Below are 25,928 nucleotides of genomic sequence, written 5' to 3' on the forward strand. Positions count from 1 at the left end.
TTCAGGTGATTAGCAAAAACTTTGCTCTGTACTCAATCTGGGCACCCTGTCCTTGATGGAATATATAAACGCAAGCGCGCGCACGCTCATTGACTCACTCGCACTAAGTGAGTACGCCCTCACATTTTTGTAAATATTTTATATCTTTTCATGTGACAACACTGAAGAAATTACACTTTGCTACAATGTAAAGTAGTGAGTGTACAGCTTGTATAACAGTGTAAATTTGCTGCCCCCCCTCAAAATAACTCAACACAGCCATTAATGTCTAAAATGCTGGCAACAGAAGTGAGTACACCCCTAAGTGAAATTTCCAAATTGGGCCCAAACTGTCAATGTTTTGTGTGGCCACCATTATTTCTCTTCCGTTCATGGACGGACACAGCAGCATTGACCTTAGGGTTATATATCCTTCCTTTCAGGAGAGACTTAGGCAGAAAAAACAGCACTTCAAGTGTTAAAACACTTCTTTCAGTACAGCACCTCCCAGGGAGCGGGTGCCCCGGGTACATCCCACTCTCTGCACATGCAGCCCCAGTTTTTTTCGGCCTAACGTTAGGAGAAGACATGGCTCCTCGGGGCCCATGTGCTCTGGAAGTTTTTAGGCGATTTTTTTATTTTTTCGCTTTTATTTTATTTTTCCTGCATTTTTTGGATCCTGGGATATACAGTCAACTGCCGACTGGGTGACAGGCTGGATCCTCGATCCTTGTAGTCCCCCCATGTTCGGCCATCGAGCGTGTGCCAGCCTTTAGCTATGCGCTGGGTCATCCACGACATGCCCCGTTGCTCCAGGGGTGGCCGGTGAGCTACATGCTCCAGGGCACACATATGACCAGTCTCTATGGGTGTGTCACAGTGTGCCGGGCGGACAGCCATGCTAAGCGGACGTTGGTTCTGTCTGGAATGCCTCCAGCCAGTGGTCGCAGGACGGGTAAGTAGTATCCCCTTGCCTTGGCATGGTGGTTCGGCTGGTGCATTCCTGGGGAGGTCGATTGAGGGTCCGCTCTGCTTTCCTCTCTCCTTTCCTCTCCCCCTTACTCTCCCTCCTTCCCCGTTTTCTGGGTGGCAGCCGTGAGGTGGGGGGTCCCTGGGGTCTCCGTTACTAATGGGGGGCTGCGCTGCTGTGGGGTGCTATTTTCTGTCCTGTATGATGCCGTGTGTGCTGGGGGGGGCCTGGTGCTTTTACTGTGTTCTGCGGTGTTTGTCACTGTATTTTTAAAACGCGTGTATGGCCGCCATTTTGCCGCTGACGTGCCTCTATTGACTCGGCGGACATTTTCTTGTAGTCCACATGCTGTTTTTCTGCATGTCGGCGGCCATCTTGGAAAACTTTTGGACTCCTCTGGGGAGTCCCCTGCTCTCTGTTGCGGCCGGGAGGGGGTGGCCTGTGGGTCCTGCCTTGCAGTACAAGGGGCGCATATACAGTGGGTCGCATGGCGTCCAAACCCGGAAGCTTCTCCCCAAGCATGCCAGAGTTGACCCTTAGTGCCCCTGTTCCTGCGGCCTCGGTGGATGCTATGACGGCAGTCCTTGAGGCGTTTGTTGCCAGGATTGAAGCGGCGAGTGGCCAGAAGGGGGGTAAAAAGCGCCACCTCCCTCTGCCTTCTTCTGGGGATGTCTCTGACACGGAATCAGGCCCTGCTTCTGGCCCTGGTTCCGTCGTGTCAGATGATGCAGGCTTAGCCCACACGGACAGTGAGGATGACTCTGCTTCAGGGTCAAAGCATAAGGAATTTGTTGGAGCTCTTATCACTGCGGTGCGGGATACTCCGAAAACTTGAGGATTGGCAGAGGCATCAGACATGCCGGTCCCTTTTGGTTCCGCAGCCACCCCGCACCGCGAAAGTGTTCCCTTGTGTTCCATTTTTGGACAAATTGTTGTACAAGGGAATGGGATCGCCGCAGCAAGTTTTTGCTGTTCCAAAATACTTTGCGGTCCGTTACCCACTTTTTTAGGAAATCCTCCTCAAACGGCCTATCTCCTCCATCAGTGGACCCCCACTGTGTCCAGACTAAACAAGGCTACCACGTTACCTGTGGAAGGGGCTCCTGCATGAAGGTCTGCCCCCGCCCGCTTCTCGGGTGGGGGGTCGAATTTGCGGCTCGGTGGAGGTCTCTTCTTTCTGACTGTTGGGTTTGCGAAGTAGTTTCCTCGGGGTAGATTTTGTCCACCAAACAGATTTTTTCCCTCCAACCTCAGGCTTCCTCCGGATCGCCGGAAGGATCTGTCAGGGGCTGTCCAGGACCTGCTGGTCAGGGGAGTGGTTGTACCGGTTCCCTCAACGAAACTGTTTCAGGGGTTTTTACTCCAATCTGTTTGTAGTCCCCAAGAAGGAAGAGGTCCGTCCTAATCCTGGACCTCAAGGCCCTCAATTGCTTTGTCAAAGTACAAAAATTCAGGATGGAGTCGATTCGCCTCAGTAGTAGCAGCGCTTCATCAGGGGATTTTCTAGCATCCTTGGATATCAAGGACGCGTACTTGCATATACCCATATGCGCAAAACACCATAGATGTCTGCGTTTTGCGGTCAGAGAGGACCACTTTCAATTTGTGGCCCTCCCATTCGGTCTGGCTTTGGCACCACGGGTTTTCACCAAGGTGCTCGCTCCGATTCTGGCCCCGCTGAGGCAGCACAGGATCGCTATCGTGGGATACCTGGACGACCTTTTTCTGAGAGCTTCTTCAAGCTCAGAATTTAGAAGAGGACGTGTCTATCACCTGTCGGACCCTCCGAGAATTTGGTTGGCTATTGAATACCCAGAAGTCAGTACTGGTACCGTCTCAGCGGCTGGAATACCTGGGGTTCAACCACCAACCATGTATTGCACTCCTCTGCTACCGAGGTAGGTCTCGGTGGCTAAGAGCTGGCTCTGCCAGTTCTAGCAGTGCCATGTTTAGGCTCGAGGGAACTTGGATGGGACCAGAAATGTTGTCCATCAACAAGGACCATATATTGGCAAGCTCATCTCTTGTGCCTTTTCATGTAGCAATCCTCCCTGCTTCTGGACCCACTCCTCCCTGCTTGGAACCTGTACTCTCTTCCAGTAAATATAAAGTAGTCTCTTGGTTGCATTCAAGTGGGGCATTTCTTCCAGCCATGCATTTCTCCATAAAGACCCAGAGTTTAGACTGGGCATGGAAGCGCCAGTTCAGAATTCTCCTGGAGCACTATAGCTTGGTGGTATCGTATGTCTGGAATTCCCAAACCACCGAAGCATTTAGGGCATTTCAGTACTTTTTTTTTAGAGCTATACGCGGTTTCCGCAAGTTTCATATGTAACCGGTAAACATGCTGGACAGTTGGGTGAAGAAGCTTCTGGACAGGAGGACAGGGAGCATCTGCATATAAAATAGTATCCTTGGGAGGATGTTCATTTGTATGATATTCACCCTCCCTAGCCAAGTGAAGGCTGTCTTTGTCCACTGCAATAGGTCTCGTCTGACCGCGGTTACCAACCAAGGGTAATTGGCTGTGTACAGTGTGTCAAAACGGTCTGTTAACTGAATGCCTAGGTGTTGCAGGGAGGTCGAGGCCCATGTAAAGGGGAACGCGCTTCATATACTATTGGTCGTGCAGAGGATGGGTCTAATTTTTGTAAAATTAATTTTAAGGTTGAGAGCATCCCGAAATACTGGAGTTATCTCATTAGGACTGGCACCGAGATCACTGGATTTATTGAATGGAATAAGACATAAGCTGAGTTTGTTCTGTATTACCTACCGTTATGTCTGTATTTGCTCTCACTTTATGCAGCAAGGGCTCGAGGGCTAATGTGAAAAGGAGAGGCGAGAGGGGGCACCCCTGTCTCGTGCCATTCCTGATCGAGAACCTAGATGAGAAAATACTGTTGATTTTAACTTGTGCACTGGGTTCTGAGTAAAGGGATAGTATCCAGGCAAGCATGTTTTAGACCTAACCCCAAGGTTTCCAGTACTTCACTGAGATAGGACCAGTCAATGCGGTCAAACACTTTCTCTGCGTCTGTGGACAATCTCAAATAAGGAGGCGGCTCCTGCCTATGCCTAGACCAGTGTAAGTTGAATCGCCCTAATAAAATTATCTCTAGCCTCATGTCTAGTAATTAATCAGTTTGGTCAGGGTGGATGATGTGAGGCATGAGATACTTCAGTCGGTTCGCCAGTATTTTCGCCTGTGAACCGTCCAGAGGTATGCCCACTGTGATGGACAAAGCCCTGACCCATATAGGGACCAGCAACTTGGAAAGGTAAGGGTTCATTCTGGTTAGCTGACCGATACTGTAGCTTTGCAGCAAGTATGAGACTCAATATCTCCATTAATTGCAGTACACTTATTTAAAGGTCCTCTAATTAGCCTTTACTTTGTGTAAAACTGTCAATGCTATTCACTTGCGTCTTTACACTTTCAAAACTGGTAGTGGAAATTCCACTGTGCAGAGCTTAGTCTTGGGTGGTTGACGAAGTGTTACATAACATCACTAGTTGTACTTTTACCACCACTTCACTATCGGAGCTCTTTACCCGGGCACTTCCTCCTGGCCTTTGCCATGAGGATGGTTGACAAGGAAGTTGCTGTTTTATGCTTCTACGGACATGCTTACAGTACCTAATGTCTGCACCTTGTTTCGAGTACCCCACAGGGGAACACCCTCACTGATGGGAAAGCAGCCTAAGGCCTGGCTTTTATACTGATGGTCTGCCGTCTACCTACACCGTGGGTGCGGCACAGTTTTCCCGCCGCTTAGCTGCACTTTGCCATTGATGTCTATTATCCCATGCAGGTGTGGTGCACTTTCTGAAAAGCCGCTTGTTTCTTCTACCGCTGGCTTCATTCACAACACTGAAGCTCTAGGATGGCAGCAGGGTTGCCAACTTTCAGTAAATTTACAAACCGTTTGTAAAATCCTGTAACTTTTGCATCTGTCCATAAATGTCCATTATGGACGTGTAGTCTGTATGTCCGTAATGGACATTTATGGACAGATGCAAAAATAACGGATTTTTTTCAAACTGTTTGTAAATTTACTGACGCTTGGCAACCCTGGATGACAGGTCGGCAACCTGCTATCTGGGCTTGGCAACCATCCATCCCAGAATAGGAGGTCGTGGGTCACATCAGAGGGCTCCGCGGGTTACATGTGGCCCCCAGGCCACTGGTTGGGCACCCCTTCTTTTAGAAGAACAAAAAGTAGTACTTCATTGAACACTTTTTGGAATGATTGGATCATTTTTTTGTCTGTTTCTGTTTTAAAGCAGTTTTTTCACTGGCAGGAAAGGGGTTAAAACACCAGGGGGCAATCAAGGGGTTAAGTGTGTCCTAGGGAGTGATTCTAACTGTGGGGGAGGGGAGGTGGGCTCACTATAGCATGACAGAGGTCACTGCTCCCGATGACGGGGAGAAGTAGATCTGTCATGTTGCTAGGCAGAACAGGAAAATTCCTTGTTTACATCTCCCCGTTCTACCACTCCGTGACACGATCGCGGACATCGAATCCGCGGGCATGATCACAAAGCACGTGGCGGGTGCCCACTATGCCGTGATTTTAAAGGCGGCGTACAGGTACATTGCTTTGCGCAGCCATGCCATTCTGCCAACATATATCGTTGTGCAGCTGTCGATAATAATAATAATAATAATAATAATAATAATAATAATAATATTATATATATATATATATATATATATATATATATATATATATATATAATATATATATATATATATATATATATATATATATATATATAAAAATATAAATTTTTTTTTTTTTTTTTTTTACATCACCGAAACCTGACATTTTAACAGGGCTGTGTAGACTTTTTTTTATATTCACTGTAAATCCCCTTTGTGTGCACCAAATGTCTTTACAAATCCAGATATATCCTTGTGAATGTACATTGTCACTGTAAAGATAAGGGCCCAGATTCACAAAGAACTTACGCCGACGTATAACAAGTTACGCCAACGTAATTGCAAATGTGCGCCGTCGTATCTGTGCGCCATACCCACAAACAGATATGCGCCTAAAACCAGGCTACACCCCCGCCGCGCACATTTAGGCTGGGTGCATGGTGCCGCTCCCATTGATTAGCCATTCAAACATGCAAATGAGGGAAATGCGGCGATTCACGAACCTGCGTGCGCCCGACGCAGGGTGCACGGAAGTTGTACGTCCGGCGTAAAGTTATTCCCCATAAAGAAGGTGCAACACAGCAGCAGACATGCAAAGGTCTGCACCAGGGAACACAAGCCGGCGTATTTTACGTTGGACGTGTGTCTGGCTGGGCGTAGGTTACGTTCACGCCGTACGCAGTGATCCGGCGTAGTTTAGGCAGTCTTCCGACATGGTTGTGAGCAGGCGCAGGGGGGTGCGTCCACGTCACGGCGCATGCGCAGTTCGTGATACGTATCTGTGTCTGGCGCTCGGCCCACCATTTGCATGGGGTCACGCCTCATTTGCATGGGTCACGCCCACTTCCACCTACGCCAGCGTATGCCTTCGAATCCCACGCCATGCTGGCGCAGCGTTGGGAGCACTGGCTTGCTGAATGCATTGCTTGCCTCTCTGCGCTGCACGATTAAGCAATATTGTCCTGATGCATCTATATCCCTGAGTACAATAAAGATTAGACAGGGTTCCTGAATCGGGGTAGAATATGGGACTTTGAAGATGCAAACAGGAATGTTTTGAAGTGTTGAACTCATGAAAAACAATATCCTTATCCAAGCTCACAAGACACAATGGAAAGGTCAAATTAATTATAAATTTTCATTTATTAGTACAAAAAATTTACAAAAATACTCATTTTTAAAAAAGTAGCAAGAATGCTGCTTCTACAATCATGTGTAAATAAGGCTTCCTCGTACAACCCGTGTTCTACATGTTTCGCCCAAATACAGGGCTTGTTCAGGAACACTCAGGAAAAAGTGATCTACATAAAGTATATAGAAAAAAATTATAAATAATAATAGTGACAATTAATTGATTAAACATGTCTATGAAAGCAGCAATAAACTGTCATCATGAAATACATTTTCTAACATTAAAATATAAATGCACAGTCTGTTATGGCACTGTATAAGGTCTAAACCGTACCTCCAGAGGAGAAACCAGGCAACAGCCTGAGTGGTGCAGTATATAGCCAATCCCACCAGAGTAGAAGCCTTAGCCTCATGAGGTGGGGTAACAATATATCGCATATGGGTCTTAAGTAGCAGCATCCAGTGAATGATCCCAGTAAGAGAGGCACACACACACCAAGTGAGCTAGCCCCCATTTTTTTAGTGTGACCAAATATAAAATATAATCTAGATTATGACGTCAATCCGAACACTCAACAATCCAAAGTGCATATAATATAAGGCTTGAAAATAACAGCATCTTACAGCCGTAATGCAAAGGGTAACATTCCCCTATTGATTAAAAGGACCCGGATAGAACCTCAGTCCTTCCAAGGGGGACCCCCAAAAATATTCATAATAAATAAGTCGTATAAGAAGAAAAAAAAGAAACAAGCTGCTTACATCTATAAAGGGGGGGCGCTCGTTGGATTTAAAGGCCAAGGAAAAGCCAATCTATGTGTGGTAGAAAACCACCTTTAAATCCAACAAGTGTCACCCTTTATAGATGTAAGCAGCTTTTTTTTTTTTTTTTTTTTTCTTCTTCTTCTTTTTCTTATATGACTTATTTATTATGAATATTTTTGGGGGTCCCCCTTGAAAGGACTGAGGTTCTATCCGGGTCCTTTTAACCTCCCTGGCGGTATGATTATTTCAGAAAAAAAGGTGCTGAAAGCGGTACCATTATTTGCAAGCAAGGAATAACTCACTTAAATCTGACCAAACAAGAGTCTAATAGGCATCCCGGGTATGACATTTTTTTTTAAAAACAAAATTATAATATAATAAATAATTATAAATAATTATAACAAATAATATAATTCTAATAAAAATTATTCAATAATGTAATCAACTCAAAATCACTGAAATTTGCTCAGTTGCAGAATTGTCGCTGTCATTATTATTTTTTTTTATGACGAATTTCCCCACAAATCGCTATCGCACAATTCTGCAAGTGATTATAATTTATTATCGCTATTTTCTAGCTGATCTAAAACCATTTTTGACATAAAGGGACACTTTTGGTTGCTATGGACAATCTACAGTTTGCAGGGAGAAAGAACCGTTTTTATTATATAAAAGTGCATGTAGGACACTAGGGACAAGGGGGGTGTGTATTTTTTACATACAGTACTGTAATCTATAAGATTACAGTATACTGTATGTATAGTGTTTGTTTACGTTTTTGAATTTGGCGCCGATCTCCGCCCCCCCGTGCATCGTAACGTCGCAGGGAACGGAGATCGGCGCCACAGGAGGACACTGTGTGAATCGAGCGAGGTCCCGCTCTCTCACACAGCCCGGTGAACAAGGTAAGCCAGCGCGCGCTGCAGGCTCTGCATAGCTACCCCGAGCGTGACTCGGGGTTACCGATTTTGGCACAAAAAATCCACCCCGAGCCACTTTTGGGAATACCGCCAGGAGGGTTTATCAATAGGGGAATTTTTCCCTTTGCATTATGGCTGTAAGATGCTGTTATTTTTCAAGCCTTATATTATATGCACTTTGTTGGAGTGTTGAGTGTTCGGATTGATGTCATAATCTATATTATATTTTATATTTGGTCACACTATAAAGTTGGGGTCTAGCTCACTTGTGTGTGTGTCTCTTATTGGGATCGTTCACTGGATGCTGCTACTTAAGACCCATATGTGATATATTGTTACCCCACCTCATGAGGCTGAGGCTTCTACTCTGGTGGGATTGGCTATATACTGCACCGCTCAGGCTGCTACCTGAGCGGTGCAGTTTAGACCTTAGACCTTATATAGTGCAATAACATAGACTGTGCATTTATATTTTAATGTTAGAAAATGTATTTCATGATGACAGTTTATTGCTGCCTTAATAGACAAGTTCAATCAATTAATTGTCACTATTATTATTTATAATTTTTTTCCTATATACTCTATGTAGATCACTTTTTCCTGTGTGTTCCTGAAGAAGCCCTGTATTTGGGCGAAATATGTAGAACTAACAACACGGGTTGTACGAGGAAGCCAAACCGAACTTATAATTTTTACTCCCCCCACGTGCATCCTATCCCATCTCTCGGTCAAAATCGATGGCACAACTATCAGCCCATCCCCGCACACCAAGGTTCTAGGTGTAGTCGTGGACTCTGAACTCTCCTTTAAGCCCCACATCCAATCACTGTCCAAATCTTGCCGCCTTAACCTCTGCAACATATCCAAAATATGCCCCTTTCTAACCAATGATGCAACAAAGCTCTTAATTCACTCCCTAGTCATCTCTTGCCTTGATTACTGCAACTCCCTCCTTTATTGGCTTACCCCTACATACTCTATCCCCCCTTCAATCCATCATGAATGCTGCTGCCAGACCCATCCACCTCACTAATCGCTCTGTCTCTGCTACTCCTCTCTGTCTGTCCTCTCGCTTCCGCTCACCCAACAAATTAAATTCAAAATACTAACGACTACCTATCTTCGTTCTTCGCAAGACCTCTTGCTCTCTAGCTCTCTTATCGCCTCCTCCCATGCTCGCCTCCAGGACTTTTCCAGAGCCTCTCCAAGCCTATGAAACGCCTTGCCCCAATCTGTCCGCTTATCTCTTACTCTATTAGCTTTTAGACAATCCCTGAAAACCCTTCTCTTCAGAGGAGCCTATCCTACCCACACCTAGCAACTGTTGTTTTTTTTTTTTCATCTTGTCCATCTAATCATCCCCCACAGATACTACCCTTTGTTCCACTTGACCCCCCCCCCCCCTCCCTTCTAGATTGTAAGCTCTAATGAGCAGGGCCCTCTGATTCCTCCTGTATTGTATTGTAATTGTACTGTCTTCCCCAATGTTGTAAAGCTCTGCGCAAACTGTTGGTGCTATATAAATCCTGAATAATAATAATAATGTGATCGGCTCTCAATGGAGCTGGTTCACACACCTCCGAGGTTTCCGCAGTCCACACTGGAAAAAGGCCCTGTGTGTCTTTGGCTCCGTTTTTCAGGTCCGAATTCGGGCAAAAATTCCAACCTGATTCGTACCTGAAATGGAGGTCAGGGACGCACTGGACCCCCTGTTGTGAGCCGTGTGCAGCTAGCATGAACCCGGCCTTTAGAGGTGTGTGTGTGTGTTTGTTTTTTTTTTCTTCTTCTTGTGCTGATGTTACAGTCCTTTTTGCTTTTCCAGGGATGAAGCTGCATGCTTTGCAATTCAGAAGGGGCTGCAGGCATCAAGAAGTAGCATCAAGTACTTTAAACACAATGATATGAATGACTTGGAGAGATTGTTAAAGGAACAGGAAGTGGAAGACCAAAAGGTAAGTTATCTATTGAATACACAAAAGATATAAACCTACATGTTTATGTTGTGGTTGGATGTTTGTTTGCTTTTAACCCTTATATTTGTATGTTTTGTTGGATGCTTCTAGCTAACAGTAGTTACAAACTTCTAAACTGTGGCAATGAGGCCTGCCCATTAACCGCTTAAGGACCGCCTCCTGCACATATACGTCGGCAGAATGGCACGGCTGGGCACAAGCACGTACAGGTACGTCCTCTTTAAGTGCCTAGCCATGGGGCGCGCGCCCGCGACCCGGTCCGAAGCTCCGCGACCGCGGGCCCAGCGGACCCGATCGCCGCTGGAGTCCCGCAATCGGTCCCCGGAGCTGAAGAACGGGGAGAGCTGTGTGTAAACACAGCTTCCCCGTTCTTCACTGTGGCGCCGTCATCGATCGTGTGTCATACCTACAGCCACACCCCCCTACAGTTAGAAACACAAATGAGGTCATACATAACACCTTCAGTGCCCCCTTGTGGTTAACTCCCAAACTGCAATTGTCATTTTCACAGTAAACAATGCATTTTTAATGCATTTTTTGCTGTGAAAATGACAATGGTCCCAAAAATGGGTCAAAATTGTGTCCGCCATAATGTCGCAAGTCATGAAAAAAAACGCTGATCGCCGCCATTGGTAGAATAAAAAAAAAATATAATAAAAATGCAATAAAACTATCCCCTATTTTGTAAACGCTATAAATTTTGTGCAAACCAATCGATAAACGCTTATTGCGATTTTTTTTTTTTTTTATTTATTTATTTATTTTTTTTACCAAAAATAGGTAGAAGAATACGTATCGGCCTAAACTGAGGAGAACATTTTTTTTATATATATTTTTGGGGGATATTTATTATAGCAAAAGGTAAAAAATATTGCATTTTTTTCAAAATTGGCGCTCTATTTTTGTTTATAGCGCAAAAAATAAAAACCGCAGAGGTGATCAAATACCACCAAAAGAAAGCTCTATTTGTGGGGAAAAAAGGACGCCAATTTTGTTTGGGAGCCACGTCGCACGACCGCGCAATTGTCAGTTAAAGCGACGCAGTGCCGAATCGCAAAAACTGGCCAGGTCCTTTAGCTGCCTAAAGGTCCGGGTCTTAAGTGTTTAAATAATTTATTATATTTTAAAGTAGTGCTGCAAATATGTTTTTAATTGTGGTTCTTTTGTAACTAATGTAAAAGCCTGTTTAAGGCTAGGTTCACACTTGTGCGGATCATGCAACTTGCGTTTTGTGTGGTCACAGCAGCTCATTCATTTGAATGGGCTGCTGCACTGTCAGGAAACGCAGCCGCATGGCACTATGCAGTTTAGCATGCCTGAATACACACTGTGTTTTCTAATGCCTTGGGGGTGGCATTAGGAATTTTATAAGCAACCCTGCACATCTGCAAAAAAGCAGCGCATTTTGTCTGTGGGTCAGGGAATGCTGTGTGTGTGTGTGTGTGTGTGTGTGTGTGTGTGTGTGTGTGTGTCTAAACTAACACTTGCAAGACATTGAGATTTTTTTTTACATCAGAATAAATATAGATGTCTTTTCAGAGGATCATTGTTCAAACTGTTTGCTTTAGAAACCAGTTCAAAGGTTTTGTTTATGAACTTGTGGAATAGAGGATATGAACATCCAACTCTCAGCTGTCGTTTCTCCCACAACACTGAGCTTTTAAATACAAGCAGGAAGTCTGTTTGCACTGTTTGATTTTCTTGGGCTAAAATCACAATTGTTGTGTTTTTTTTTTTTTATTTTTTTTTTTACCTTTTTATGATTTTTCTATTTGAAATCAATGTAAACACAACACACACACTGATGCATGTGCATTATGGTGTGTAGAGATATGCAATGTAAAGGGCATTCCAATGCTTTTTGAAACATGTATATAAATTTCAATAGATAAAGGCATCAGGCAAAAAACACACCAAAATACAAAAGTATGAATGGGTCCAATAATCATTTGGTGTGATTGACTGGTGATTTACCTGTCCATTACACAGTGCAAATGGACACATCTTTTACTGTGGCTATTGTTTTTGACAGCCAGCCCTGACAATCAAGCGATGTCAGGCGGGAGGCAGCTTACTGGGCCACCAACTGTGTGAATTTTGGTTGGATCATAAGGAACCAGCTAAAATTTGCTCAGTGTATGGCCAGCCTAAAGTGATACTAAAGTCTTGTTTTATTTTTCGTTAACAATGTTATACTTGCCCACTCTGTTTAGTAGTTTTGCACAGAACGGGCCAGATCACTCCCTCCTGTTGCGTGCCCCCACAGCTTGCTATGAACCGCAGCTCCCAGTGTTTATTCAGACACTGAGCCTGGCCATACCCCTCTCTCTTCATTGGCTCACTGGCTTTGACAACAGCAGGAGCCAATGGCGCCTCACTGCGGTCTCAGCCAATGATGACTGCAGTGCCGGACAGCCAAGTCTCGTGCAACTTCACTGGATCTAGATAGATCTCAGGTAAGTTTTAGGGGGTGGGGGGCAACTGAGGGGGCTGCTACACATAGGTTTTTTTTTTTATCTTGTTGCATAGAATGCATCAAGATAAATAAAACCTGCCTTTTCAACTACTTGAAGATGAATAGTTTATTAACAAGCCACTTGAGTATTTAAATAAAATGTAAAGACTACTTTAATTTTACAATACAGGACTTGTACTCCTACAGTAGACCATGGATTATATGTAGGCTATCTTCTTGTGAGACTCCAGTTTTTCACTTTATTGTGGGTACACCCCTTCCATTTTGTCTCTGCTTCCAGCTCAATAAATTTTATATTGGCATTTTCGTAAACTTTTGAATTTTTGCATGTGGGAAAACAGACTTTTTTTTTTTTTTTTTTTTCTGTATTATCCAAAATCTTGTGGTGATAAAATAAAATCTTGTAAAGACTCGCCATGACTATTGAAAAATAAATTGGATTGTTTCATTTCCAAAATTTGGTCATTTTTGGGAGGTTCCACTGTCCTGGTGCTCCAGGGCCTACAAAAATGTGATGGTTAGTCATGAAATTGGATGTGTAATGTATGCTCCTTCTTAAAAGCCCAAAGGTGCTTCTTGGATTATGGGCCCCTCTACGCATTTAGGCTGTGAAAAAGTCTCACACTAATATACAGTACACAGATTTGGGTTATGTTTGCCAAAGAATTGTAGCAGAATACAATTTGGCCTAAATTCATGAAAAAAGATTCATTTGCAAAACTTTTATAATTTTTTTCAAAGTTTTTGGTATTATTTTTATTAGTTTTTTTTATATAGCAAATAATAAAAAACCCAGTGGTGAGTAAATGCCACTAAAACAAAGCTCTATCTGTAATTGTCATGTAACAGTGTTGAAAATTGGCCTTGGCAGGAACGGGGTGAAAGTGTCCGGTATTGAGGTGTTTTTTATATATATATATATATATATATATATATATATATATATATATATATATATATATATATATATATATACACACACACACACACACACACACACACACACACACACACACACACACACACATATATATATATATATATATATATATATATATATATATATATATATATATATATATGTGTGTGTGTGTGTGTGTGTGTGTGTGTGTGTGTGTGTGTGTGTGTGTGTGTGTGTGTAATATATATATAAGTTTCAAGAAAAAGTATGTGAACCCCTTTGGAATTATATGGATTTCTGCACAAATTGGTCAAAAAATGTGATCTGATCTTCATCTAAGTCACAACAATAGACAATCGCAGTCTGCTTAAACTAATAACACACAAATAACTAAATGTTACCATGTTTTTATTGAACACACCATGTAAACATTCACAGTGCAGGTGGCAAAAGTATGTGAACCCCTAGACTATGGAAATCTCCAAGAGCTAATTGGAGTGAGGTGTCAGCCAACTGGAGTCCAATCAATGAGATGAGATGGGAGGTGTTGGTTACAGCTGCCCTGCCCTATAAAAAACACACACCAGTTCTGGGTTTGCTTTTCACAAGAAGCATTGCCTGATGTGAAGGATGCCTCGCACAAAAGAGCTCTCAGAAGACCTACGATTAAGAATTGTTGACTTGCATAAAGCTGGAAAGGGTTATAAAAGTATCTCCAAAAGCCTTGCTGTTCATCAGTCCACGGTAAGACAAATTGTCTATAAATGTAGAAAGTTCAGCACTGCTGCTACTCTCCCTAGGAGTGGCCGTCCTGTAAAGATGACTGCAAGAGCACAGTGCAGACTGCTCAATGCGGTGAAGAAGAAGAGTGTCGGCTAAAGACTTACAAAAGTCTCTGGCATATGCTAACATCCCTGTTAGCGAATCTACATACGTAAAACACTAAACAAGAATGGATTTCATGGGAGGATGCCACAGAGGAAGCCACTGCTGTCCAAAAAAAACATGCTGCAAGTTTGCACAAGAGCACCTGGATGTTCCACAGCAGCACTGGCAAAATATTCTGTGGACAGATGAAACCAAAGTTGAGTTGTTTGGAAGAAACACACTAAACTATGTGTGGAAAAAGAGGCACAGCACACCAACATCAAAACCTCATTCCAACTGTGAAGTATTGTGGTGGGGGCATCATGGTTTGGGGCTGCGTCAGGGCCTGGACGGATTGCTATCATCGAAGGAAAAATGAATTCCCAAGTTTATCAAGACATTTTGCAGGAGAACCTAAGGCCATCTGTCCACCAGCTGAAGCTCAAAAGAATATGGGTGTTGCAACAGGACAACGACCCAAAGCAGAGAAGTAAATCAACAACAAATGGCTTAAACAGAAGAAAATGCGCCTTCTGGAGTGGCCCAGTCAGAGTCCTGACCTCAACCCGATTTTTAGATGCTGTGGCATGACCTCAAGAAAGCGATTCACACCAGACATCCCAAGAATATTGCTGAACTGAAACAGTTCTGTAAAGAGGAATGGTCAAGAATTACTCCTGACCGTTGTGCACGTCTGATCTGCAATACAGGAAACGTTTGGTTGAAGTTATTGCTGCCAAAGGGGGTTCAACGAGTTATTAAATCCAAGGGTTCACATACTTTTTCCACCTGCACTGTGAATGTTTACATGGTGTGTTCAATAAAAACATGGTAACATTTAATTTGTGTGTTATTAGTTTAAGCAGACTGTGATTGTCTATTGTTGTGACTTAGATGACGATCAGATCGCATTTTTTGACCAATTTGTGCAGAAATCCATATTCCAAAAGGGTTCACATACTTTTTCTTGCTGTAAACCAACCAGTGCAATAAACAACCAAAATATACCTTCACTCAATTATGTTTCAAATATATACTGGCGAACAAATCGGTGAAAAAAAAATGCATTCATATAAAATATCCTGCAATCTTCTACGAATATAATAATATAAATGAAAAATTCCACAATAGAAATTTACATCCACAGGTGAAGAGATGCTGAGTGGAAATCGCACGTGATCACTACCGTGATCCAACACCAAACGCAGCCTCTTACCAGAGATTTTAGACCTCTTTTAAATAAAGGTCATAAAAACATGAGGACTAATCCAGGGTAACTGTCATAATTAACCCCCTCAGGCAGGCATCACAATGCCTCAAAACATCATAAATGGACCATGGGGAGAGCAAAAGAACAGACTCTTGGTGAAATACTGTCACAGTTTAATTATAAAAGGCACCAATGGGTACTCCCATGGAAAAATAAAATAAAAAATACTGTATGCATCAGCCAAATGCTGTCTACCAGCAAGTGTGAAGTTTCAGCCACTCGGCCTCGGCCCTACTTGTTTTGTCAAAGAATGTCTTCAGTGGCCAGTGCAGAATTCATAGAGATTATCCGAGCTTTTCAGAAAGCAGTGGGTGGGCGGTTGAAGGTACACTTGATAAGGAGAGCTGGGAACTGATTGGAAGGAAGGGACACCCCCCTCCCCTTCACACAGAAACCGAGCTGAGGCTGCCAGTTACAGGGTGTTTGCAGCTCCCTCCCCATCACCTTTTTAACCCTTGATGTCAGGTAAACTTGTCAGAAGTGACTCATTCAGCTAGCAGAGGAATGAGGCAGCAGAGAGAAATCACACTTGGTGCTCTGCATTGAGACTAGTACTCAATATAGAGGGTTATGCTTTGTTCATATTTAATGTCTGAGGTTAACAAGCACTTTAATGTTAGCATGCAAATCCAAGCTGCATTTTCTAAAGCTAGGAAAATACTTTTTTATATTTAGAGGTATAGTCTCCAAGTAGAGGCATAATTACAGAGAAAAAACAGTTCAGTGTTGGAGGAAGATGCAGTAGATTTCTCTCCCCCGCGTTGCCACTATATCGAAGAGGGAGCTTTATGCAATATGCTTGATAACATTGCTAAGCTCATTGCCTCTATCTGCAGAAGTCTTGACATTTATCAGCCTGCCTCTTCTCCGTTCTGCCTCATTCCTTTTTAAGCACCAAGACCTACAAAAACTTTCAAAACATTCTTTGTTCGTGAAGGTAACGGGGATGAAGCTGGGTGGGTTTAATAAGTGTGTGAGCACAGTCATGCACTGAAGTATGCAGGGCTGATGTTGCTGAGATTGGTGTACCTCCAGACCCCTGGAATGGCTGACTTCCACACACAGTGAACAGGATGGCGGTGTTTCATTTCCTCACAGGACATGTTTATATTGTTTGGATCACTCCTGAAAGGATTTTCGCTCCCCTAAAAAGAGTTGTCAAAAAAGTGCAGCCTTGCAATCAACTCTCGCTGTAATTTCTTTTGTCAAATTGCATCTAACTGGACTGGGACAATGAATAACCAACACGACCCTGTATTTCAGGATGGAGCAGTTGCTTTCACTCTTATGGCTAAAGGCTTGGGCAACAGAAGCTGCCTGTAAAAGGCGCCTTACACTTCTGCCCATCCTGAGAAGATGCCTGTTTGCTGAGACACTTGGCTAATTTTATAAATTAGGTCATGGGTAGGAAGGTTTTGCTTCATAAGAAGAAAGTATCAAAATTGCCCTTATCAGGAGCCTCAATCTCCTGAGTTTGCAGATCACCTGCACACTTTAACCAGGCTTCAACTTCCAAGACTTGGCCCACACAGTCCACTAAGCCTATCCAAAAGCCTTTAGCCCTTAATCATAAGAGTGGAGGGAAGTCTGTTGCAGTTTACGTCATTCTGGGTTACAGACATCCCATCCCAGACCAGATGTTCAATCAACTCTATTGCCTCACTGTTTTCTTCTTTCAAATCAACCCAAAAAAATATTCCAATGACAGATATGCAGAATAATCTGAACCAACTCTTGTTCTGGGGAGTTGTACCAGTACTATCACAGGACAGGTTAGGGGGAGTCTACTCAAACCTGTTCATGGTCCCCAAAGAGGAGTATTCACCCTATTCTGTGCATAAAATCCCTCAACAAATTCCTTCTTATTCCAAAATTTCTCATGGAGTCCACAAGGTCAGTAGTTGCCTCTCTAAGTCAAAGGGAAGAGATTGCATCTATGAACATCGAAGGTGTCTATTTGCGTGTTCCCAATTTACCCACCTTATCAGCAATTTATACGCTTTGCCTTGACAAACGATTATCACCACTTTGTCACACTGCCTTTTGGCTCAACCCTGTTTTCCCAGGGTGTTCACAAATGTCTTGGCACCCTTGCTTGCCCACATTATAACTCTGGGCATTTTTAAGTGACAAGTTATCTAGATGACCTTATCCTGAAGGATTTGTCTCCCCTACATCTCTCTACAAATGTCCAAAAGACAGTTCAGCTGCTCCAGGCGTTTGGGTGATCAATTTCGACAGATCTGCTCTCCAGCCTTCCCTACACATGGAATACTTGAATCTAACCCTGGACACATCCCAAGCAAAAGTCTTTATTCCGAAAAAGAAAGTTCTTTCTCTAAATGCTCAAGCTCAACAACTAATATCCACGAGAACTCCCACAGTGAGACTTTCTATGGGAGTTCTGGGTCTAATGGTGGCCTTCTGCAAGTTGGTACCTTTCACCCAATTTCAGTAAAGTACTCTCCAACTAAATCTTCTATCGGCATGGAAAAGCGAAGCATGCTCTTTACCTGATCTAGCAATGCTCCTATCCAGTCAGACAATAACTTCTTTGTCTTTGTGGTTCCCCACTGTAACTCTAACAGTGGGAAAATATTTCCTTCCCTACATTTTGGAAAGTTCTTACAACAGACGCAAATCTGTTAGGCTAGGGAGTCTTATAATCCTTGATAGTTGGGCAACATGGTCAGGAGAAGACAAACTTCCCATCAACCTCTTGGAACTCAGGTTGTCCCTCCAGTACTGGACACCTCTTCTAAAGGGACACTCAACTCGGGTACAGTGACATTACCACCACAGTGGCATTTATCAGTCATCGAGGAGCTTGGCTGCCTTGAAGAAAACAAACTAGATTCTATTATTGACAGAAAATCAATACCCAGCAATTTCTGCTGTTCACATCTCAGGAGTGTGGACAGCTGGCAGGTAGATTATCTCAGCCACCACCTCTTGGACCAAGGGGAAGCGGTCTCCTCATCCACATGTGTGCAGTATGCCTAAAATTGAAGACTTCGAATTTGGACATCCTAGCCTCCAGAAACAACAACAACCCTCCACTAAGCATAACATGGAGCAATAAGACAGTGATTCTTTGGCACCAAAATGGCCTAGAAGAACCTAGTACATAGACATACTCCAACTTCCAGCAGACGGCACCCAACTTATTCCCAACAGACCAAATCTGCTATTTCAAGACCCTCTATTCCACCTTGCTTCAGAGTCTCTAACTTTTTTTTTGAAAGGTGTCTATTTATAAATGTTGCAGTTAGACATAGAATCCACATTATAATACAAAAAAAATACATGGAAAGGGGGGGATCACAGGGGACCGACAAAACATTGTGTGTGTGTGTGTGTGTGTGTGTCTGTGTGTGTGTGTGTGTGTGTGTGTGTGTGTGTGTATATAATATTATATAATATTTGTAAGGGGTTAGCTCAGTAGCGGGTGTGTGTGACCCCCTGGGTGGGTTCACTACACACTGAACTATACAGAGAGACAGCCAAGGACAGTTCATCCAAGCAGCATAAACAAAACATAAAATAAACCCTGGCCACTTGGGGCGTCTACCTTCACAACACAGGAACCCTGGCCACTTGGGGCGTCTACCTTCACAACACAGGAACCTATCTATGGAGTCTGGCACAGCCTACTGCTGGGCAGACACTGCTGGTCATACAGCAGAAAAACAATAGTCTTTTTGATTTTTATCACACAGAAAAATTAACACCACCTCACCTCTTCAGAAGTCTTTCTCAGCTCACTGCTCTCCTTAACTCAAAAAGCCTCAGGATGCAGCAATCAGTAGTAATCCTCTGGATAACTTATAGAGGCCTTAATTGCCTCATTCTGAACAGCTGAAGCTTTCCAACACCCTTTAAACCTTTCTGGCTACTTCTGCAGCCGACACCTGATAGTAATTGGTGAATTGTCTAAACAAGGCAGAAATGTATCTCCCGTCTGTGACAACACCCACAGATTTACCTGACTTCCTGTTATATATATACACACATACATACATACATACACATATATATACACACACACACACACACACACGGGCCTAAGAGACCCAGTAAAATCATTAACATGACTTAATAGGCACATACACTGTCCCAGAGCTCTGAGAAGGTATCTCCCCATTCCTCCTCCCAACAAGGAGTTAGGATACAGTAGAAGGAAACCATAACGGAACCACAGCACTCATACACACAGTTATTCAACCATTCACCCATATGCTCCGTAAATCTAATTAGGTCCCGGCTCACCTCACAGAGTCTCTAACTTTTTTTTCTCATTCAATGTTTTTATTGATGTAGTTTTCAGGAATAACAGAAAAAGAAGGGGGAATAAGGGTGTAAAGGAATAAAGAGTATAAAGGAATAAGAGTCTCTAACTTTAACTAGTAGCCGACCAGCCACCGTCATTATACGGCGGCAGGTCGGCTCTCCTGGGCGAGAGCCCGTAGCTATACGTCCTATCGTATAGCCGCCACTAGGGGGCGCGTGCGCGCCGCCGGAGGCGCGCGCGCGCGCTCCCCGCTCGCCCCCGACTCCCGTGCGTGTGCCCGGCGGGCGCGATCGCCGCCGGGCACACGCGATCGCTCGGTACAGAGCGGGGAACGGGAGCTGTGTGTGTAAACACACAGCTCTCGTTCCTGTCAGCAGGGGAAATGCTGATTTTCTGTTCATACAATGTATGAACAGAAAATCAGTGTTTCCCCTAGTGAGGCCACCCCCCCCCCCCCACAGTAAGAACACACCCAGGCATACTTAACCCCTTCCCCGCCCCCTAGTGTTAACCCCTTCACTGCCAGTGGCATTTTTATAGTAATCTAATGCATTTTTATAGCACTGATCGCTATAAAAATGCCAATGGTCCCAAAAATGTGTCAAAAATGTCCGAAGTGTCCGCCATAATGTCGCAATACCGAAAAAAAAATCGCTGATCGCCGCCATTACTAGTAAAAAAAATATTAATAAAAATGCCATAAAAATACCCCCTATTTTGTAAACACTATAACTTTTGCGCAAACCAATCAATAAACACTTATTGCGATTTTTTTTACGAAAAATATGTAGAAGAATACGTATCGGCCTAAACTGAGGAAAAAAAATGTTTTTTTATATATTTTTGGGGGATATTTATTACAGCAAAAAGTAAAAAATATTCATTTTTTTCAAAATTGTCGCTCTATTTTTGTTTATAGCGCAAAAAATAAAAAACGCAGAGGTGATCAAATACCACCAAAAGAAAGCTCTATTTGTGGGAAAAAAAGGACGCCAATTTTGTTTGGGAGCCACGTCGCACGACCGCGCAATTGTCTGTTAAAGCGACGCAGTCCCGAATCGCAAAAAGTACTCTGGTCTTTAGGCAGCAATATGTTCCGGGGGGTAAGTGGTTAACGACATGGCTGTTAAAACCCATGTCTTAAAGGATAGAAGAGTTTCTGAGTCTGTGATTCCTACCTTGCTGAAAGCAAGAAAGCCCACATCCAGGAAGAACGATTGTGGTACTGGGAAACTTTGCCCGGTGTGCGCGTCAGTTCAGTTCCAGAGATTACTCCGTGCCACTCATTCTTGCCTTCCTACGGGTCTTGACCAGAATCTAACTTTTAGCACCCTGAAAGGGCAGATATTGGTCTTATCCATTTTCTTGCAAAGTCCTTTGACTTTGGACTTCCTTGTAAAAAAAAAAACTTTTAATTCAAGGTGTTTCCAAACCGCAGCACTAACTGCAGAGTTTGCATATTCTCCCTGTGCCTGTGTGGGTTTCCAATTTCCTCCAGGTACACTGGTTTCCTTTCACACCCCAAAGACATGCTGTTAGATTAATTGGCTCCTGTCTAAATTGGCCTGTGTATGTATGAATGTGAGTTAGGGACCTTAGATTGTAAGCTCCTTGAGGGTAAGGATTGATATGACTGTACAATATATGTGTAAAGTGCTGCGTAAATTTACAGCGCTATATAAGTACCTATAATAAATAAAATAAATGTTGGGCCCCTTGCAGCACACTGTGCTTCCCTGGGACCTTAAGTCGGATAGAGATTTTTGGCAGTAAAGTAGCCTTTCTGGTAGCTATCAGGTCTATTAGATTTGTCACGAATGGCCCTTTCCCCATACTATACAACATCAAGGTTGCATTATGCACAAGACCATCCTCTCTTCCAAAAGTGGCTTCAGCGTTCCATCTCCATGAGGACATTATTCTGTCATCATTGTGCCCTGTTACTTGGCATCCAAAGAAATGCTGTCTCATTACCTGGATGTAGTCGGAGCAATTAAAGTGTACCCAAAACCTACTCCCTTACATTAGACATACTGATTCCCTGTTTTGTTATTCCTCAAGACCTTGCAAAGGTCACCCCCGCTGTAAAATCCACTATTGCACAGTGGATAAGGAGTTTAATTACAAGAGCCTATGCTTTTAAAGTAGTTGTAAAGTCGCATGTATTAACTACTTTGATTCTATGTTTTTAAGTTGATGTTCAGGTGTGTGCCTCTGTTGCCTGGCTTTGTAAAGCCACTTACCTGGTCTTCTGTTCACTTTTTTTTTTTCATAGTTGTTCCAGGTGGATGTCGGATGGATAGTTTGTGTGTGTGTGTGTGTGTGTGTGTGTGTGTGTTTTTTATATATGAATATATGCTTTAACCACTTCAGGTTTTACCCCCTTAATGACCAGGCCATTTTTTGCGATACGGCACTGTTACTTTAACTGACAATTGCGAGGTTGTGCAAAGTTGTACTCAAATGATTGGCTCCCCCACTGGTTATTAAACAAAATGACGTACAGGTACGTCGTTTTGCGTAATAGAGCTGACCTGACGCAGTATTAGCCGGATTCATAGAGACTTACGACGGCGTATCAGTAGATACGACGCAAGTCCGAATGCGCGCCGTCGTATATTTAAGCGTATTCTGGAAACCAGATAAGCTTAAATTTGGCCAAGATACGACCGACGTAAGTCTCCTACGCCGTCATATCTTATGTGCATATTTACGCTGGCCGCTAGGGGCGTGTACGTGGATTTACGCGTCGAATATGTAAATGAGCAAGATACGCTGATTTACGAACGTACGTACGCCCGTTGCAGTAAGATACGCCATTTACGTAAGACATACGCCAGCGTAAAGATAAACCACCAAAAAGATGGCGTAGCCCATGCAAGGTATGGACGACGGAACAGCCGTCGTATTTTACGTCGTTTGCGTAAGCATACTTGAATGGGGCTGGGCGTAGGTGACGTTCACGTCGAAAGCAATGAGTATTTGCGACGTGATTCTGAGCATGAGCGCGCATGCGCCGTACCAACGGCCCTCATTTACATGGGGTCACGGGTACTTTACATGGAGCACGCCCACTACCTGCCTATTTTGAATTAGGCGGGGGTTACGCCGGGCCATTTGCGCTACGCCGACGTAACTTAGGGAGCAAGTGCTTTGTGAATACTGGCCTTGCCTCTCTATTTTACATCGGCGTAGCTCAAATGAGCTGTGCTACGCCAGCTTAAACATACGCCGATGTATGTGAATCTGGCTATATATGGTTAAAGGATAAGTTCACCTTTTTTAATAAATAAATGCACATCTTTTTTGCAGGTAAAAAAAAGTGTGCATGTAAATTTTTTTTTTTTTCTTGAAGTTTGGAAAGCATTGCACCCCCAATTGGCACATTGCAGCTGAGCAAGGCTGCAGCTGCTGGAACATGTTACATGTTCCACCCTAAATGCGGGTGAAACATGTAACCTGCTCCAAAAGGTGAACTTCTCCTTTAAGTTATTGGTAATCTCTGTATTTTTAGTGGGATGAGTGTGTTTTTAGTGTTGTGTGTGGTGTTTTTTTTTATTTTTTTTAGACTCCCTGCATTTGCTGTGCCAGTACAAAGTACACTGAACTAGTGATGAGCCGAACACCCCCCCCCCCTTTCGGTTCGCACCAGAACCTGCGAACAGACCAAAAGTCTGTGTGAACTTTAGAACCCCGTTAAAGTCTATGGGACTCGAACGTTTGAAATCTAAAGTGCTAATTTTAAAGGCTAATATGCAAGTTATTGTTCTAAAAAGTATTTGGGGACCTGGGTCCTGCCCCAGGGGACATGTATCAATGCAAATGTTGTTGTTTTTTTTTTGTAAATGGCAGTTTTTTCGGGAGCAGTGATTTTTAATAATGCTTAAAGTGAAACAATAAAAGTGAAATATTCCTTTAAATTTCGTACCTGGGGGGGGGGTGTATAATATGCCTTTGACGCAGTGCATGTTTCCCGTGCTTAGAACTGTCTCTGCACAAAGTGTCATTTCTGAAGGAACAAAAGTCATTTAAAATCACTCGCGGCTAAAATGAATTGTCGGCTCCCGGCAAATCAGAGAAAAGTCATAAAAAAAAAAAAACGTGCGCCCCCCCCCCCCAAATGGTATGGATATTAAGGGGTGGTTGTGGGGGTCTGCGGGCTAGGGGGTTATCGGAATCTGGAAGACCCCTTAAACAAAGGGGACCCCCAGATCCCGCCCCCTATGTGAATGAGTAATGGGGTACATTGTACCTCTACCATTTCACTAAGAACGTGTAAAAATAAAACACACACACCGTGGAAAAAGTAATAAAAAAAAAAAAAAAAAATCCAGCGGTGGTAATCCACTCTCCGTCCCTGCTACATCGCCGGCCGCCTGTCTCGGAGACAGACCGGCGAATGATGCGGCTTGAGCCAGTGACAGCTCTTATATAGGTGAGGCGGGGCCATCCGTCACGTGACCCTGTCCCCCCTCTGGGTGCATCCTTTTTTTTTTTTTTTTTTTTTTTTTTTTAATAAAGGACTTTTTCCACGGTGTGTGTTTTTATTTTTACAGTTCTTTACACGTTCTTGGTGAAATTAACATGGGGGGGGCTGGGATCTGGGGGTCCCCTTTGTTAAAGGGGTCTTCCAGATTCCGATAAGCCCCCTGCCCGCAGACCCCCACAATCACCTTAATATCCATACCATTTGGGGGGAACCCACAACCACTGGGCAAGGGTTGTGGGGATGAGGCCCTTGTCCCCATCAACATGGGGACATGTTGCTTTGAGGGGTCACAGACCCCCAAAGCATCCTCCAAATGTTAAGAGCATGTGGCCTGGTACGGTTCTCGTCCCCCCTCTTTTCTTGCAGCCGGCCAGGTTGCGTGTTTGGATAAGGGGTCTGGTGTGGATTTTTGGGGGGAACTCCACGCCATTTTTTTTTTATTTGGGGTGGAGTTCCCCTTAAAATCCACACAAGACCTGAAGGGTCTGGAATGGATATTTGGGGGGAACTCCACGTAATTTTTTTTTTTTTTTTTTAATTGATGGCATGTTCCCCTTAACCACTTAAGCCCCGGACCAATATGCTGCTAAATGCCCAAAGGCGTTTTTACAATTCGGCACTGCGTCGCTTTAACAGACAATTGCGCGGTCGTGCGACGTGGCTCCCAAACAAAATTGGCGTCCTTTTTTCCCCACAAATAGAGCTTTCTTTTGGTGGTATTTGATCACCTCTGCGGTTTTTATTTTTTGCGCTATAAACAAAAATAGAGCGACAATTTTTAAAAAAATTCAATATTTTTTACTTTTTGCTATAATAAATTTCCCCCAAACACATATATAAAAACTTTTTTTTTCCTCAGTTTAGGCCGATACGTATTCTTCTACCTATTTTTGGTAAAAAAATCGCAATAAGTGTTTATCAATGGGTTTGCGCAAAATTTATAGCGTTTACAAAATAGGGGATAGTTTTTTTGCATTTTTATTATTTTTTTTTTTTTTTACTACTATTGGCGGCGATCAGCGATTTTTTTTTTTTCATGACTGCGACATTATGGCGGACACTTCGGACAATTTTACACATTTTTGGAACCATTGTCATTTTCACAGCAAAAAATGCATTTAAATTGCATTGTTTATTGTGAAAATGACAGATGCAGTTTGGGAGTTAACCACAGGGGGCGCTGTAGGAGTTAGGGTTCACCTAGTGTGTGTTTACAACTGTAGGGTGGTG

General features: G+C 43.4%; 1 protein-coding gene across 1 annotated transcript in view; it reads left to right on the plus strand.

The window, feature by feature from the left end:
- The window catches only part of SPTLC1 (serine palmitoyltransferase long chain base subunit 1), an 84,853-nt gene that overhangs the window by 29,017 nt on the left and 29,908 nt on the right, over positions 1–25,928 (plus strand). The window contains exon 4 of the mRNA XM_040354797.1: positions 10,254–10,383. Within this exon, the coding sequence (XP_040210731.1) occupies positions 10,254–10,383 (130 nt within the window). The remainder of the gene's footprint in view (positions 1–10,253; positions 10,384–25,928) is intronic.

The sequence above is a fragment of the Rana temporaria genome, chromosome 1, assembly GCF_905171775.1.
Source record: "Rana temporaria chromosome 1, aRanTem1.1, whole genome shotgun sequence".
NCBI classification, from domain to species: domain Eukaryota; kingdom Metazoa; phylum Chordata; class Amphibia; order Anura; family Ranidae; genus Rana; species Rana temporaria.